Source organism: Sinocyclocheilus anshuiensis, unplaced genomic scaffold, assembly GCF_001515605.1.
Source record: "Sinocyclocheilus anshuiensis isolate Anshui unplaced genomic scaffold, SAMN03320099.WGS_v1.1 scaffold2308, whole genome shotgun sequence".
NCBI classification, from domain to species: domain Eukaryota; kingdom Metazoa; phylum Chordata; class Actinopteri; order Cypriniformes; family Cyprinidae; genus Sinocyclocheilus; species Sinocyclocheilus anshuiensis.
In genome coordinates, this window is record NW_015546032.1 from 72,629 (window position 1) to 86,987 (window position 14,359).

Genomic DNA, 14,359 nt, shown 5'->3' on the forward strand with positions numbered 1-14,359 from the left:
ACACACACGCACACACACTCACTCACACACACACACACACACACACACACACACACACACACACGCACACACACAGCACAATGCATTACTGTAAGATCCCTCAGACAGTTATGTAATATCAGTCCATAACAAACGCTGTTCTCACCCAGCTGCAGCTCCATGACGTTCATCTTATTTTCAGATGGGTAGAGGATCTTGGGAGGCTTGTCAGTCAGCGGTGCTGTGCGAGAAAACAAACAACAATGCAAATGATTAGTTGCATGACAATGCTGTCCATCTGTCTCTGATAGAGCTGCAGAATTACACGTTAAATCCTAAACGACAATGATTCGGCTGGATATGAACTGTTTTTGACATGCATAGTATCTCAACAAAAATGGAGTGAATCACCTTTTGAAAGTAATTTGAAGCTTCATATACAGAATGTATTACGTAACTCCATATTCCACCCAGTCTGACAGCCTCGTTCTCTCATCTGAGGTCACAGTGGACGGGCTACTTTATTTTGACTTTTTCTGTTCTCTGATGATGCATTTCAATAAACAAACATGGCCACATGCATTGGTAACAATTACTTACTGATCTTAGCAATGATAAAATTGCCATTATAGTATAGCATTAAATTTGATATCTGCTATTCCACTATCTTGTTAATAAACATGAATCAATATTAGTATGTAAAAGCTTCAAATAAACAGACACATCAGTAATGATTCGTCGTCTATGTTTTTCTATAATTAGACATACTAGCTACAAAAATTAATATTTTGTAAACTTTTAATTTATATTTTTGATTTCTGCCTTTCTAGGCCTATACATTGATTCACATAATTCACACTTTTTGTTAACTGCCTTACAAGTATGATCGTATCCAAATGAACAAGTGGATAGAAATAAAATTTAAATACACAACAGACCCAAAAACAATTAGACATACCAGTTTTTACACATTTGAAATGACATTCATACATTACATTGTGTAAAATAAATTAAAAATTAAAATTGTTTTAAAATGATTGTGTATTTAAAATGTACCAGTGAAGAGCATTTACACTACCATACTTTCTCTTAATCAGACCAGTCTGAAAAGTTTGTTTAAACTGTCTGTAATGCATTTTCACACTGAAAGTCATCAGATCTTCAAACAAAAACTGTGAATGCATAAAAGTGTCACTTCATGAACAAAAACACAAAACAAGATGCATTTTTCATGTATTTATTAAAGGAAGTAATATAAAACACTTTGTAAACTCTTACAATTTTTTTTCAACTGCTTACATTTTCAAAACTTTGTCTCTTTTTAAAATATTTTTACACACAAATCACACACATTCAAAATATCACAAACACATCTCAAAAGCAAACATTTGCAAACAGCTTTGCCATAATATTCATTCCTGTTAGATTGGTGTGTGTTACATAGAGAATTGTGTGTTGTGTTTTGCAAAAAGTGTTTTATGAAATTGAAAACTGAGTCAAAGACAGAATTAGTGTATGGTTTTGTAGATTTGGTGTGTGCTTCTGCTGTTTGAGTGTTAGCTTTCAGAAACTGTGACAAGTGAAGATTCTGTGTGTAAGCAGATGAAAAAAACTGTATAGCAACTCTCTCAAAAGCGTCTCGGCTTCAGTTCGCTTCAATACGACATTACGTTCAATATTGGTATAAATGCACTCTATAAAAACCATCATGAGGAATATCAGAACTGAAGACACTCCATCAATGAAGGTGCTAAACTACGGTGGATTACACTGTTGTAACGCTCAGCCTAAATAAGGCAGGCTACACAAATAAAGTTTGTTCTTTTTACCTCTTAACAGTGGGGTTGAAGGAATGCAGGTACAAAAAATAACTACCAAAATAATAAATGCCAACCCAAAGTGTATTTCACAAGAAGACAACAAAACGATATATATAAATATATACAATCAATGTATGAGCATGTGTGTGTACTGTCCTTGAAAGTCCAATAGTATGTGTGTGTTCAGTTCGGCCTCACCGGTGAATTTGTATAGAGTCCGGGAGCACGTTGAGGAACAGCGCTGTCCTGTGAGGAAATCCAACTCAAATAGTTCAACAAACTCAAGTTTATATTTCACCATTCCACGCTGAGAATTCCACAATGTTCACAGCAAATAACAGCAGCATGTGGGAGACGATCGATCGTTGCGTATCCCCAAGTGGGCACATTGAGCGTAGCTCATGAACGCCGCTAACCGGCTTCTTTTATCGGACGTGTCAAATCATCTGATCGATGTGACGTCACGGGGATTCCCTGGCACTTCGCAAGCGAACTCTCGCGAGAAGAAAGAGGGTCCACAACACTCGACGGGGCATTAACATTAACATTCCAATGCCTCTAACAAATTCTCTGCCAAGCTAGCGCCCAGGTGGGTTGCCCCAGCACACAGTGTAATTTACTGGCACTGTTTTACTTTTTATTTCAGCTGGACCCTCCCACTTGGGCGCTAGCTTGGCGGAGAATTGGCACTGGAAAGAGGATGGGTTTTAACCAAATTAGGTCACCTGGTTGAAACTGCGCATTTTTTCTACGGTAATTATAATACCCAGCTTGTTTGGCTTGGCTCATTCTCATCCTGTTTTTCACCTCCTCCTCCAGGATGTTCTGTCGTTCCACCAGGGAATACGCAGCCTGATCAGGTGAAGGTGGTCGGTGGATTAGGCGTTCCAGTGGTCCCAGCACTTGCCTACCCAACATGAGCTCTGCAGGTGTCTTCCCCGTGCTTTCCTGCTGGGCGGTGTTGATGGCATAGCGGAATTCTGGTAGCCACTGGTCCCAGGTTTGATGTTGTTGTCCCACATATGCAGCAATCATTGTTTTTACAGTCCGGATTCTTTCTGTTAAGTTTGCTTGTGGGTGATAGCTTGTTGTTAGTCTCTGAACACAACCCCATGTCTTGCACAGATCGCCCAGAATGCTGGAGGTGAACTGGGGACCCCTTTCAGACACCAGGAACTTAGGGACTCCCCAACGAGTAAAAATCTCCTCCCGGAGGATTTTCACTATTTTCTGGGTCTTGGCATCCCGAAGTGGAAACATCTCCACCCACTTCGTGTAATAGTCCACAATGACAAGGAGGTAAGTGTTCTGTTTCTTAATGGTGGGAAGTGGACCCATTAGATCAATCCATAGAGTGTGCCCAGGTTCAGTGATCTGTGAACTGTGAATCTGTAAAAGTCTGGATGGTTTTGTATTGCTGGGCTTGTATTTCTGGCAAACCTCACAGCTTTTGATGTATTGCCAAACGTCTCTCCTGACGGACGGCCACCATGCCACCTCCAGGATTTTCAGCAGTGTTTTTAGCTGTCCAAGATGGCCTCCTAGGGGATTATCATGGTATTAGTGCATGAAGTCAGTTCTTAGTGTCTGTGGTACCACCAGCTGATATTTTTCTCCTTTATGTCTTAAAGGAACTTTGCGGTACCACACCCCTTGGTGATCTTCAAAGATGATGTGCTGTTCTTTGGCTGAGCGAGGTTGGATGCCAGACTGCAGGTGAGTGATGATTCCACCATGCCACCTCCAGGATCTTCAGCAGGATTTTTAGCTGTCCAAGATGGCCTCCTAGGGAATTATTATGGTAATAGTGCATGAAGTCAGCTCTCAGTGTCTGTGGTACCACCAGCTGATATTTTTCTCCTTTATTTTTCAAAGGAACTTTGCGGTACCACACCCCTTGGTGGTCTTCAAATGTGATGGGCTGTTCTTTGGCTGAGCGAGGTTGGATGCCAGACTGCAGATGAGTGATGGTATTATCCAAACCTTGAGCTTTAGCAATTTCTTCCAATCAATGTGGCAAGGTAGACAAGTGATCTGATATGGAGAGAAAAGGGGCGGCATCAGTGGAAGATGGCTGAATGAGAAGTTATGGAAAGACATGGGACAGCATGACTAGAAGGTGTCTCGCCTACCCTGGACAAGGCATCTGGCCCCATTTTAAGGCAGCCTTTCATGTGATGGACCTGAAAGTTGAATTGTTGCAGCCGGAGAATCCAGCGTGTGATGCGTGAGGAGGTTTTGGGGTAGTTGAAGGCCCAGGCGAGTGCAGCATGATCCGTAAAGACATCAAACGTCCTCCCCTCCAGGTAATGCCTCCACTTTTCAACAGCCCAAACCACAGCTAGACATTCTTTTTCAGACGTACTATAATTTCTTTCTGCGCCTGTTAAAGTCCGTGAGGCATATGCCACCACCTTTTCTCCTTCCACAGCATGTTGAGTGAGGATACCACCCAGTCCTAGATCACTCGCGTCCGTATGCACTTGGAAGTTTTTGTTGAGGTCTGGTTGGATGAGTACAGGTGAGTTTTGTAATGCTTGTTTAAGTGCATTCATGCTATCTTGACATTCTGGAGTCCACTCCCACTTAACTCCTTTCTTTTTGAAGTGGTTCAATGGAGCAGTGATGGCAGCGAAGTGGGAAATGAATTTATGGTACCACCCGGCCAAGCCCAGGAATCGTTGCAGAGCTCTGAGGTCTTAACACTTTGGGTTGGCATTTATTATTTTGGTAGTTATTTTTTGTACCTGCATTCCTTCAACCCCACTGTTAAGAGGTAAAAAGAACAAACTTTATTTGTGTAGCCTGCCTTATTTAGGCTGAACGTTACACTGTTATGTTTAGTCAATTAGAATAACTTGAGTTTACAGGCTTTCAGACTAAAATACTGTAAGTCCTATGACACACAGTGTGTGTTTGAGCTGCAGATGTGTTCAGTGAAGCGCAGGTGTGTTGTGTGTTGTCAGACCTTCAGACGGCCAGCAGAGATCAGGTCCGTCTGCGTCTGATTTCTCTCAGTTACACTCATGTGTGGCATTGACCGTGCACTGAACGAGGAGCAGCAGATAAATGCTGTAATCTGACTCTGACAGCATTAGTTCAGCCATTTCATTGCTTGCAAAATGACAGTCGGATCTCAAGGTCAGATTAAAAAACTGGAAAACTCCATAAACTGCTGTTAATCTGTTTTCCCATCACCAGGATAAACGCTGGCTGCTCTCAGGTATTGTGGCATCTTTCTACAGCGAGATCTGATTTCACTTTCTTAATTTGAGTGATGTTCAGAGAGTTTCTCCAGCACCACAGCGATCTGTTAGTCAACATGACAGAGCTTCAGCTTTGAGAAATTACTCTCCACCATTCGGCCGTAACAGCGACAAACGCAGCGTCTGTACCGTAGTAAAGCACCCAGAATGACTTACAGTAACACGCACACTTCGATTAGATCTGAAACAAAGCTTTTGTAAATGTTTTCTTTTTCCTGTCGATGTGCAACCTCTCCACAGAGAAAATCTCATTATCCTAATGAGCTTTTTCACCATGAAATATGCATTGATTATTTTGTTTTATGTAAAACTGCACAGACAGATTCGGTTTGCGTGAGCTTCTGTTCAACAGCCAGATGGAGACATGTTTGGATCTGGCACGAGAGAGCAACCGAAAAGAGAAACCGAGAAACGCAGAAAGCAAAAATAAACTCATTCCAGAGTTTTCAAGTGAGAAAACAGGTTTCAAGCGTTTGTAGCAAGCGGTAAACTCACCAGCTGTGTTAAGATGAAAAACTGAATGTGTGAGTGTTTGCGCAGGTGAAGTGAACAACAGCTGCTCTCGTTTCCGTCTCCACGAGCATGAATTTAAACCGTGGGAATTTTGATGAAATGTAAACCGTCTGATCGTTCATCCAAAATCCAATTTCTGCTCGGGAGAGGCCGCCGGTGACTGCTGCGTATTTGGGATCATTATTCTGTGGGAGAGGTTCAAGAGAAAAAATAATGAATCGCTGGGCGAAATATTTGCATGGCCGTCTCTCCGCTGTCTTCCCTCTCTGTCTCTGTCTCTCATTAGCTATTGTTTCCTCAGAGATTAGGTCTGTCTTGTGTGTATGTGCTCAGCGGGCACTTTATTAGATACACTTCTCTAATACTGCCATGGACCCCTGTGCCCCAGATCAGCCTGAACTCAACAAGCAGCTGGAAACACTCCACAGAGACACACATTCATCATCATGTGCGGCGACGCAGCTTCAGATGATGAGCTTTATGACCGGATGTTGCTTTGGCAGATGAGAGCATATGGTCAGTAACAGCTCAAACACAGACTGCAGCATTTACAGTTTGTTTCAACTGCTTACACACATTTTCAAAACTTTGCCTCTTTTTTTTCATAACTTTACACACAAATCCATGAATTGCACACAAAATGCAAAAAGCCTCTCATCTCTTGCAAAATGAAGCACTGCATTCAAAATATCACAAACACATCTCAAAAGCAAACATTTGCAAACAGCTTTGCCATAATATTAATTCCTGTTAGATGTTTGTGTGTTACATAGCGAACTGTAATTATGCGTGTAAGCAGTTGAAAAAACTGTAAAGACGATCAGTTAATACTAAGACAAGGAACAAGAGCGAAGACAACATTCTTATTCATCATGAACAGAAAGGATGGAGCTGATTTATGACAATTACACTGATGATTTTAGATGAGCTATGCTCTTCTTTAGATATTAGCTAGATTTATGTCATTTCAGGCTTTTATTACTTAACTCTACCCTCGCCAGCATGAAATTTCATGGCCAACAGAATATTCTGTTGTATGAGCATCTGAACATGCAATATATCAAAAGAAAGAACATGCTTCTGCACATGAATTCTGTTTTATCAACACTTGAATGTGGGTGAGTTTCGTAGTAAAAAAAAAGACATTTGAACAAAAAGCTTAGACACTGGCGTTTTTGTCAAAGACTACGTCTGGATGGGGTTCAGAAGGATGATCTAAGCATAGATAGGGTCGAGCGCTTCATTAACATATCCAAAGCTTCACAGTCCTACACCGCTTCATGGATCCTCATTTCATTCTGTAACAGCAGTTTTGATTTATATGGTTTAGTGTTTGAGCACATTCGATTTTTATGTGAGCAATGCTTCGATTGTTTGGATCAGGAGATTCTGTTCTATTTCAGAAGATGTGTAATAGCGCCCCCCACTATATAACAGTGAAAACTTGGATTGACAGAAAAGTCTGTCAATGGCGGGAAAAGAGAATCTGAGCAGATATTCAAACACTAGGCATCCTACACTTGGCGACTTTGCAGAGGAAACACTGGCCACTGTAAACAACCGAGAATCACACGCAACCAGACGTTACAGTCATTTCCATCACAACAAACTGAAATACTGACAAATTAAAACAATATGTGTTCTAAAATCGGCTCAAAATATCAAACGTGTCTGATCTCCTCCGATTGAATGGAATCAGAGTCTGAGTCTGTGTCTATCCTACACCACATGATTTTCTATGAAATCTGTCAACTCAAATCTGCAGACTGAGTTTAAAAATCTGGGCAAAAGCTGTGTGATGTATTCCAGCCTTTACACGGATCAGATCTGGTGCAACGGAGGTGAGATTCCTGTTTGTTCCGGAGATGAAATTAATAAAAGCTGATGCTCTAGTCATTTAATACTGGACCACAGCTCTGTGGAGAAACATCACACACATGATTGATACATCCTCAGTTCATAATTACCACAATAAGCCCTCCCTGTGGCCCGATACACACAAATAGTCTCATCCCGTTGACCTTCATCCATGTGAAGCCATCGCTGCTGTGATCCTGCGTGCTGTTAGTCGACGCTATACGGCTAATCACGGCGAGGGCGAGAGCGCTCCGCTCTGGGGGGTCTCTTTAAGAAATGTCAGCACTGAGACGGGAAGGAAATTGCTCTCAGTATGGCTGCAGAACATCACAGGCTCCCAGCCAGGCCCAGAACTGAGCCTTCTGAACATAATCCACTTCTAAACACGCCGCAAGCCCGAGCTTTTGTTCCAGTGATGAGCGACGCTGTCGGGGGGAGAGGCGGACATCTTCCTCCTGAATATAATTGAGTCCCACTGGTTCTGTAAATTAGCAATGGGATGCACTAAGAGGAAAGTTCTGGCAACCAGCGGAGAAGGTGCGATAAATGCAGCTGAATTACACAGCGTTTCTTCTGTTGGTTTGTTTTTCTCGCTTGTTAGTCTGTCGCTTGAAGCTAACGCACTAAAAAAGAGCTGATATATTGCCATGCATCAGAAACACTCGCTTTCAAGCAAACATATCTTTGTTTTTGTTTTTCAGAAGACACAAAATGCCAGTCAAATGTTCCTCCTGCTCTCATAAAGACCTCAAGGTTCATGGTATCTTTATTAGTACCTGAAGGTAAATTTGTTGTGCAGACAGGAAATTCAGCAATCCATACTTAAGACCATCCATAAAAGCATCAACATACTATAAACTACATAAAACTAAATAAATAAGTGTTAGAATTAGGGCTGTCAGTTGATTAAAATTTTTAATCTAATTAATTACACGATGTGTCGATTGATTAATTAATCACAAATTACATTTGTCTGTTAAAATACCCCTAAAAGATTATTTAAAGCTATATTTGTGTTAAATGAGAAAGTATTAAGTAGACATTACAAATAGTAGCTTTAGAAAGAAATATTTTATTTGATTCAGCATCATTTTTTTTACACATAAATGTTTAGGCTACAATAGCCTAACATAAACTGTGGAACATAAAAGAAGATAATTTGAGAAACATTCATGCAATGGAAGTCATTGGTAACCAAAACAGCTTTGTTACCAACAGTCTTCAAAATACCTTCTTTTATCACTTATCATATGATCTAAATATGAGACAAAAACTCATACAGGAGCATTTTTGCCCCAATGTCTTGAATTTTAGGGCATAACAGCGTTTATGTAGTTGTTGCCCTGCATCATATTTCTCAACAGTCAGCTGTATGAAATGTAAGATGATGTACAGTTCTGGGGACGGGGCCAGTGCGTTAAAATATTTTAATCACATTATTTTTTTAAATAACTAATTAATTAACGTGTTAAACTCACAGCCCTAGTTATAATATAACCCACAAATATACAACAAAAATCATGACATTCAGCTAAATGAACGATTTCTGCGCCAACAAAGTGACTTCAAAAGTCGAGGGGTAAAGTTTCCCTGGAACCCCGGGTTGGCCCATCGACCAGCTATCGAGCCAGCGGAGGAACTTCAAAGCCCTGGAGCGTGGCTCGAACCTTTGGATGTGCTCAGTAAACGAACCACGCGACCTTCAAGAGCTCCTCTTTCATCCGGCCAGAGGATGTGACCCGAGACAGAGTGCCATCAAAAGCCCTTCAGACGCTTAATGAGAGCTTTTTAAACACCACTGTTAGCATCTGCTCATTATAAACCTCACATTGATTCATTTATTTTAATTAAAAACCTCCTCCAACAGTTCTTAGCTGAATACGAACACACAGCGTACCTGCACACCCTTATGAAAATTAACCATGGTTTTATTGTAGTAAATGTGTAGTAAGCATGGTTTTTTGGCAAATTGATTACTATTTATAACCACAGTTTTGCTACAAATACCATGGTTAAACTATGCTTAGTGTAGTGAGACCATGGTTAATTTGTGGCTACCATGGTCTAACTATAGTAACCATGTTTTTTTGGTTTTATTTCGAGTAAAACCATGGTTAATTTTCGTAAGGGTGCACTCATCTCGCTTGGGGTGTAAGAGTCGGGAGACTGTAAGTCGCTGGAGGAACTCTTTAGTTTAGTGGAGGAAGGCCCGTCTCAGGTACATTTAGCTCTGTATCTCTCCCACAAAGCATGGGCTCCAGCTAATCTCCTCTGAGAAAAGGGTAAATAATGAATGCGTGTCTCTCTAATTAAAGAGCTCAGTCGTTCCAGGTCACGCATGATTACGCCGGCGCACTCTAAGAATAGATCTGAGCGCCGGCCCTTCAGAAGTCGCCCGACACGGCGAGCACGCATTGTTTGAGAGCACTAGCAGAACACTAACGTGTGTGAGCGAAGCCGTCTGACATTTCTCTGCTGATTAACTTTAATACCCTGTCAACGGCCGCTCTGCCTTACAACAGAGAACACTATCAACATGGACGAGCCGCGGCTGAGCGCCATGATTACAACCTGAACGCCCCACTTAGTGCGGCCACTTGACATTCTTCCAGAGTGCAAACGTGATGGACAACTAAAAAATGTTATAATATCGAAGGGTTACGATGTGGCTAGTTAACCCTTCTGTTAATGCCGCATTTGAAAAGGAACACAGACAAACAGATCAAGCCAATAAGAAAATGAAAATTCTGCCATCATTTGCTCACCCTCAAGCTGTTCCAAAATGGTATGAGTTTCTTTCTTCTGTTGAACACAAAAGATGACATTTTGAAGAAACCAAACAGTTTCCGGTTCCCATTGACTTCCATAGCATGTTTTTCCATTCTGTGGATTTCAATGGCTACCAGTGGCTGTTTGGTTACCAACATTCTTCATGATATCTTCTTTTGTGTTCAACAGATTACAGGTTTGAAACAGCTTTTGAGTGAGAATAAATGATGGCAGAATTTTAATTTTTAGGTGAACTATCCCTTTAAATTACAGTTTCAATACACAGAATCTTTCCTTGTCTCACAGTTTCTGAAAGCTAACACTCAAACAGCAGAAGCACACACCAAATCTACAAAACCATACACTAATTAATGGTCTTTGACTAAGATTTCAATTTCATAAAACACTTTTTGCAAAACACAACACACAATTCTCTATGTAACACACAAACATCTAACAGGAATTAATATTATGGAAAAGGTCTTTGTAAATATTTGCTTTTGAGATGTGTTTGTGATATTTTGAATGCAGTGCTTCATTTTGCAAGAGATGAGAGGCTTTTTGCATTTTGTGTGCAATTCTTGGATTTGTGTGTAAAGTTATGAAAAAAAAAACAGGCAAAGTTTTTAAAATGTGTGTAAGCAGTTGAAAAAACTGTAATAGTTTGAAATAAAAACACAGAAAAAAAGAAGAAAATATGTCCCAATCTTCTTTCTTCTGCTGAACATAAAATACGTTTTTTTAAAGAACGTTTGGACAACATTGGAGCCTTTTCATTGTACAGACAAAAAAAAAAACTCTCAAAATATCTTCTTCTGTCTACACATCAGAAAGCAGGTCAAACAAGTTTGGGCAGGTAAATGATGTTTTAATTGATGCACTGTTACATTAAGAGATGCAAACATTGATAATGAATTCTGCACAATAAACACAGAGTTAACTGCAAGCAGCTTAAATTATAACTTCTACCCGAGTCGCCTTTCTAACATTGCAGCAGAGGGTTTAATGAGGAGCTGGAGCTTCCTGAAGCGCTCGTGCTCTATCATTAGAGACACTGGGGTGTCTGCTCACAGTAATGGAAACACTGCTCCACCTGCACAAGCTGACTTTTTATAAGCTGCCCGTGTTCAACGTGCAATCTAATGTCAGCGTTCCTCCACAACAAACCAAATGAACGGCGATCAGACACTACAGTGGTGGTCAGCTGAGAACTGTCCTGTCGATCACATCACGGCTTATCTTTGCTCTGTTTCTAACGAGCCAGGAGCTTCCTTAAAAGGAAATCCATTGTAATCCCCTGTGAAGCCACTTCCTGTGTAAGGTAAGGCAACATAATTAACTTACAGCCATGATTTAGCCCTTTTAAATGAGCTCTCTCCTTTTTCTTAATTATTCCACCTGCTTTGACACTGTGGTTAACGTCCCGTTTCTCCTCCGAGGGTTTGTTTCTGGGGACTCCCGGGCGTCTGTCGGTTAAAGCGGCTGGAGTTGTCAGCGTGTTGGCTTAATGAACATGTTCATTCACCCTGTAGCCCACCTACTGTAGGCCCTCGGCACGTCTGTAACCGGGCAAACGCTGAGATCTTTATGAAGCACAGAGGGAAAACACTATTGATTTCTGTACGTCACTGTATAATGCCTTCTCAGCAGACCCAGGTTAAAAAAAAAGTACACTTCCATAATGTACTTAAAGTGCTCTATTTTCGTGCACTAATTTTGTACTTAATATACTAAAAATTATAGACTTAAGATCATCTAAGTGTGCTCAACTGTGCTATTTTGGGACTCAAAAAAAGCACACTAAAATGTGCTTTTTACATACTATGTATTTAAAAAATGTATTTATTTACCACTTGTAGTACAAAATTATTCTTTAGTACTTCTTAAGATAAATTTAAGATCAACTAAGTGTACTCAACTGTGCTATTTTGGGATACCATGAATATGAACTAAAATGCGCTTTTAACATACTATATCTGTATTTAAAAAATGTATTTAGTTACCACTTGTAGTACACTTGAACCCATCTTTCATATACTAGTACACTCAAGCTACAAATAATTTTTTTAAATACAGAGACAGTATGATAGCACTTTAAGGGTCATCAGATGCCCATTTTCCACAAGTTGATATGATTTTTTTAGGGTCTTAATGAAAAGTCTATAACATACTTTGGTAAAACAACACCCTTTTTACCCTGTCAAAATCAGCTCTGTTTTCAGCAAGCTGTTTTAGTGCATGTTCCTTTAAATGCTAATGAGCTCTGCTGACCCCGCCCCTCTCTTCTGTGGGGTGACGAGCAGACTGTAAACTTCAGCCGCGAAACTGGCTAACTAGCACGTTATTAGGAAAGGCGATTTGCAAAGATTCATAAAAGTACCTTACACTCACATGAATCATTAACGATTTGCACAAACAGATGCATTTATGTAGATCAGGGCCACATTCCCTTCAAAAACAAACGTAATCCACTGCGTCTTCAGCGGCTCAGATGTCGGGAGTAAATGACGACTGCTATGTTCATTATTACATCCAGCAACAGAACACCTCGATCGCTTAGGAGACATTCTTGTCTACATCTGCTCTGGCGGTGAAACAATGGATGACTGTTCATAGCTCACTCAGGGCGGAGCTAATATAAAACACCAGTGTCAATCAACAATTGTGGGAGGGGCCTGGGTCTGTGTGACGTCACACAGCCAAGAATCTGAGAACGGCTTGACATGAGAAAGGGGAAATGATTTAATGAGATTAAAAAAAACACTGGGTGGATTTTTATCATCATAGGGTGGTTGTGTACACACACTGCCAACACACATTTCAGTTCAAACTACTTGTAAAAGTGCATGTCGCATCCGATGACCCCTTTAAGTACATTATGGAAGTGTACTTTTTTTTAACCTGGGGCGGCCTCGTGCCATGTAGACGTTTAGCTCTGGGCCCTATTTCTCCCTGCCATAACAGGCAATTCTCATGCGCGTCTGTGTAATTAAAACAACAGACAAACATCGGCGCGCCAGATCCAGAGCCGTTAGCTGACACGCTCACGTCAAACTATCAACACCAAGCTAGAACGAGCATCGCACAAAATCTGAATTCAGACGTGGAGGAATTTTCCAAACTTATAATTAAGCAGATGTGCAAATGGTGAGCGAATGGTAATTAATCATGATTACTTTAATTATGGATTGTTTTCTCAATAATGAGGACGATGCTGTGGCACACGATGTGCTTTCTCACGGCCGGCGACGGCTCAGTCACGCCAATCGAACCGCCGCTGCAGCGGATATTAAAAATGTCAATCTTACTCATGCAAATAACTTTGCCTCATTTTCAGTTGGTGAACTTACAGAAATTATTTTTCTCACTCTTTCTTTGAAGTGAATGTTTCTTCCCTTGTGAAGAAAATGATGTGATATAATCTTTAATTAAGAGATAGAGTAAATGTCCCTCTCACACACGAACGCAGCGCCGTGGCGTGAAGAAGAGACGCCACTCGTGTCGAGAGTTTATAGTGGATATCTTAAAGAGGCACTTGATTGTTTTAACTGAATGAATATGCATGAATGTCACTGTCTGTGTCTCAACAAAACACACAAAGACCAGCAGATAACAGACGGCTTCAACGACATAAATCTAGCAGAAAGATGTTTGCAGGAGATTATAAACGTTTGGAGTGCTATGAGCGAAACTCTCTCTCTCTAGTTTTCATCTTAGAATCTCTGCTGGCCAATCAGGTGCGAGCGTCACACATCAGCCATCTGTTCTCTTCAGTAGAACATTAAAGTCAACACTGACACGTTCAGTTGTGCCCTTGACGAACTTCCCTGAAACTCGGATCACAAACGCAGCAGTTACGGAGGATCTGAACAAACACCTGGCGCATTAAACCCAGAGACATCAGGAAAGATGCATGCTCATTTAGTTCACCAATGAATGAATGAATATTTTTAATGGTGGTTAAATGTTTATCAAATATGAATGAGAGCATGCAGACAGACTGCTGGAGTGACGGACAGGGAGGACATGTGAGTGACACTAAAGGTACATGACTGGACTGATAGAGCCACACACACACACACTCACACTCACTCTCACTCTCACTCTCACACACACACACACACACACACACACACACACACTCACACACACACA

General features: G+C 40.9%; 1 protein-coding gene across 1 annotated transcript in view; it reads right to left on the bottom strand.

Moving 5' to 3' along the window:
* LOC107698784 (interleukin-1 receptor accessory protein-like 1-B) overlaps positions 1-14,359 on the bottom strand; it is a 115,342-nt gene that overhangs the window by 68,431 nt on the left and 32,552 nt on the right. Inside the window, exon 6 of the mRNA XM_016499892.1 lies at positions 146-220. Within this exon, the coding sequence (XP_016355378.1) occupies positions 146-220 (75 nt within the window). The remainder of the gene's footprint in view (positions 1-145; positions 221-14,359) is intronic.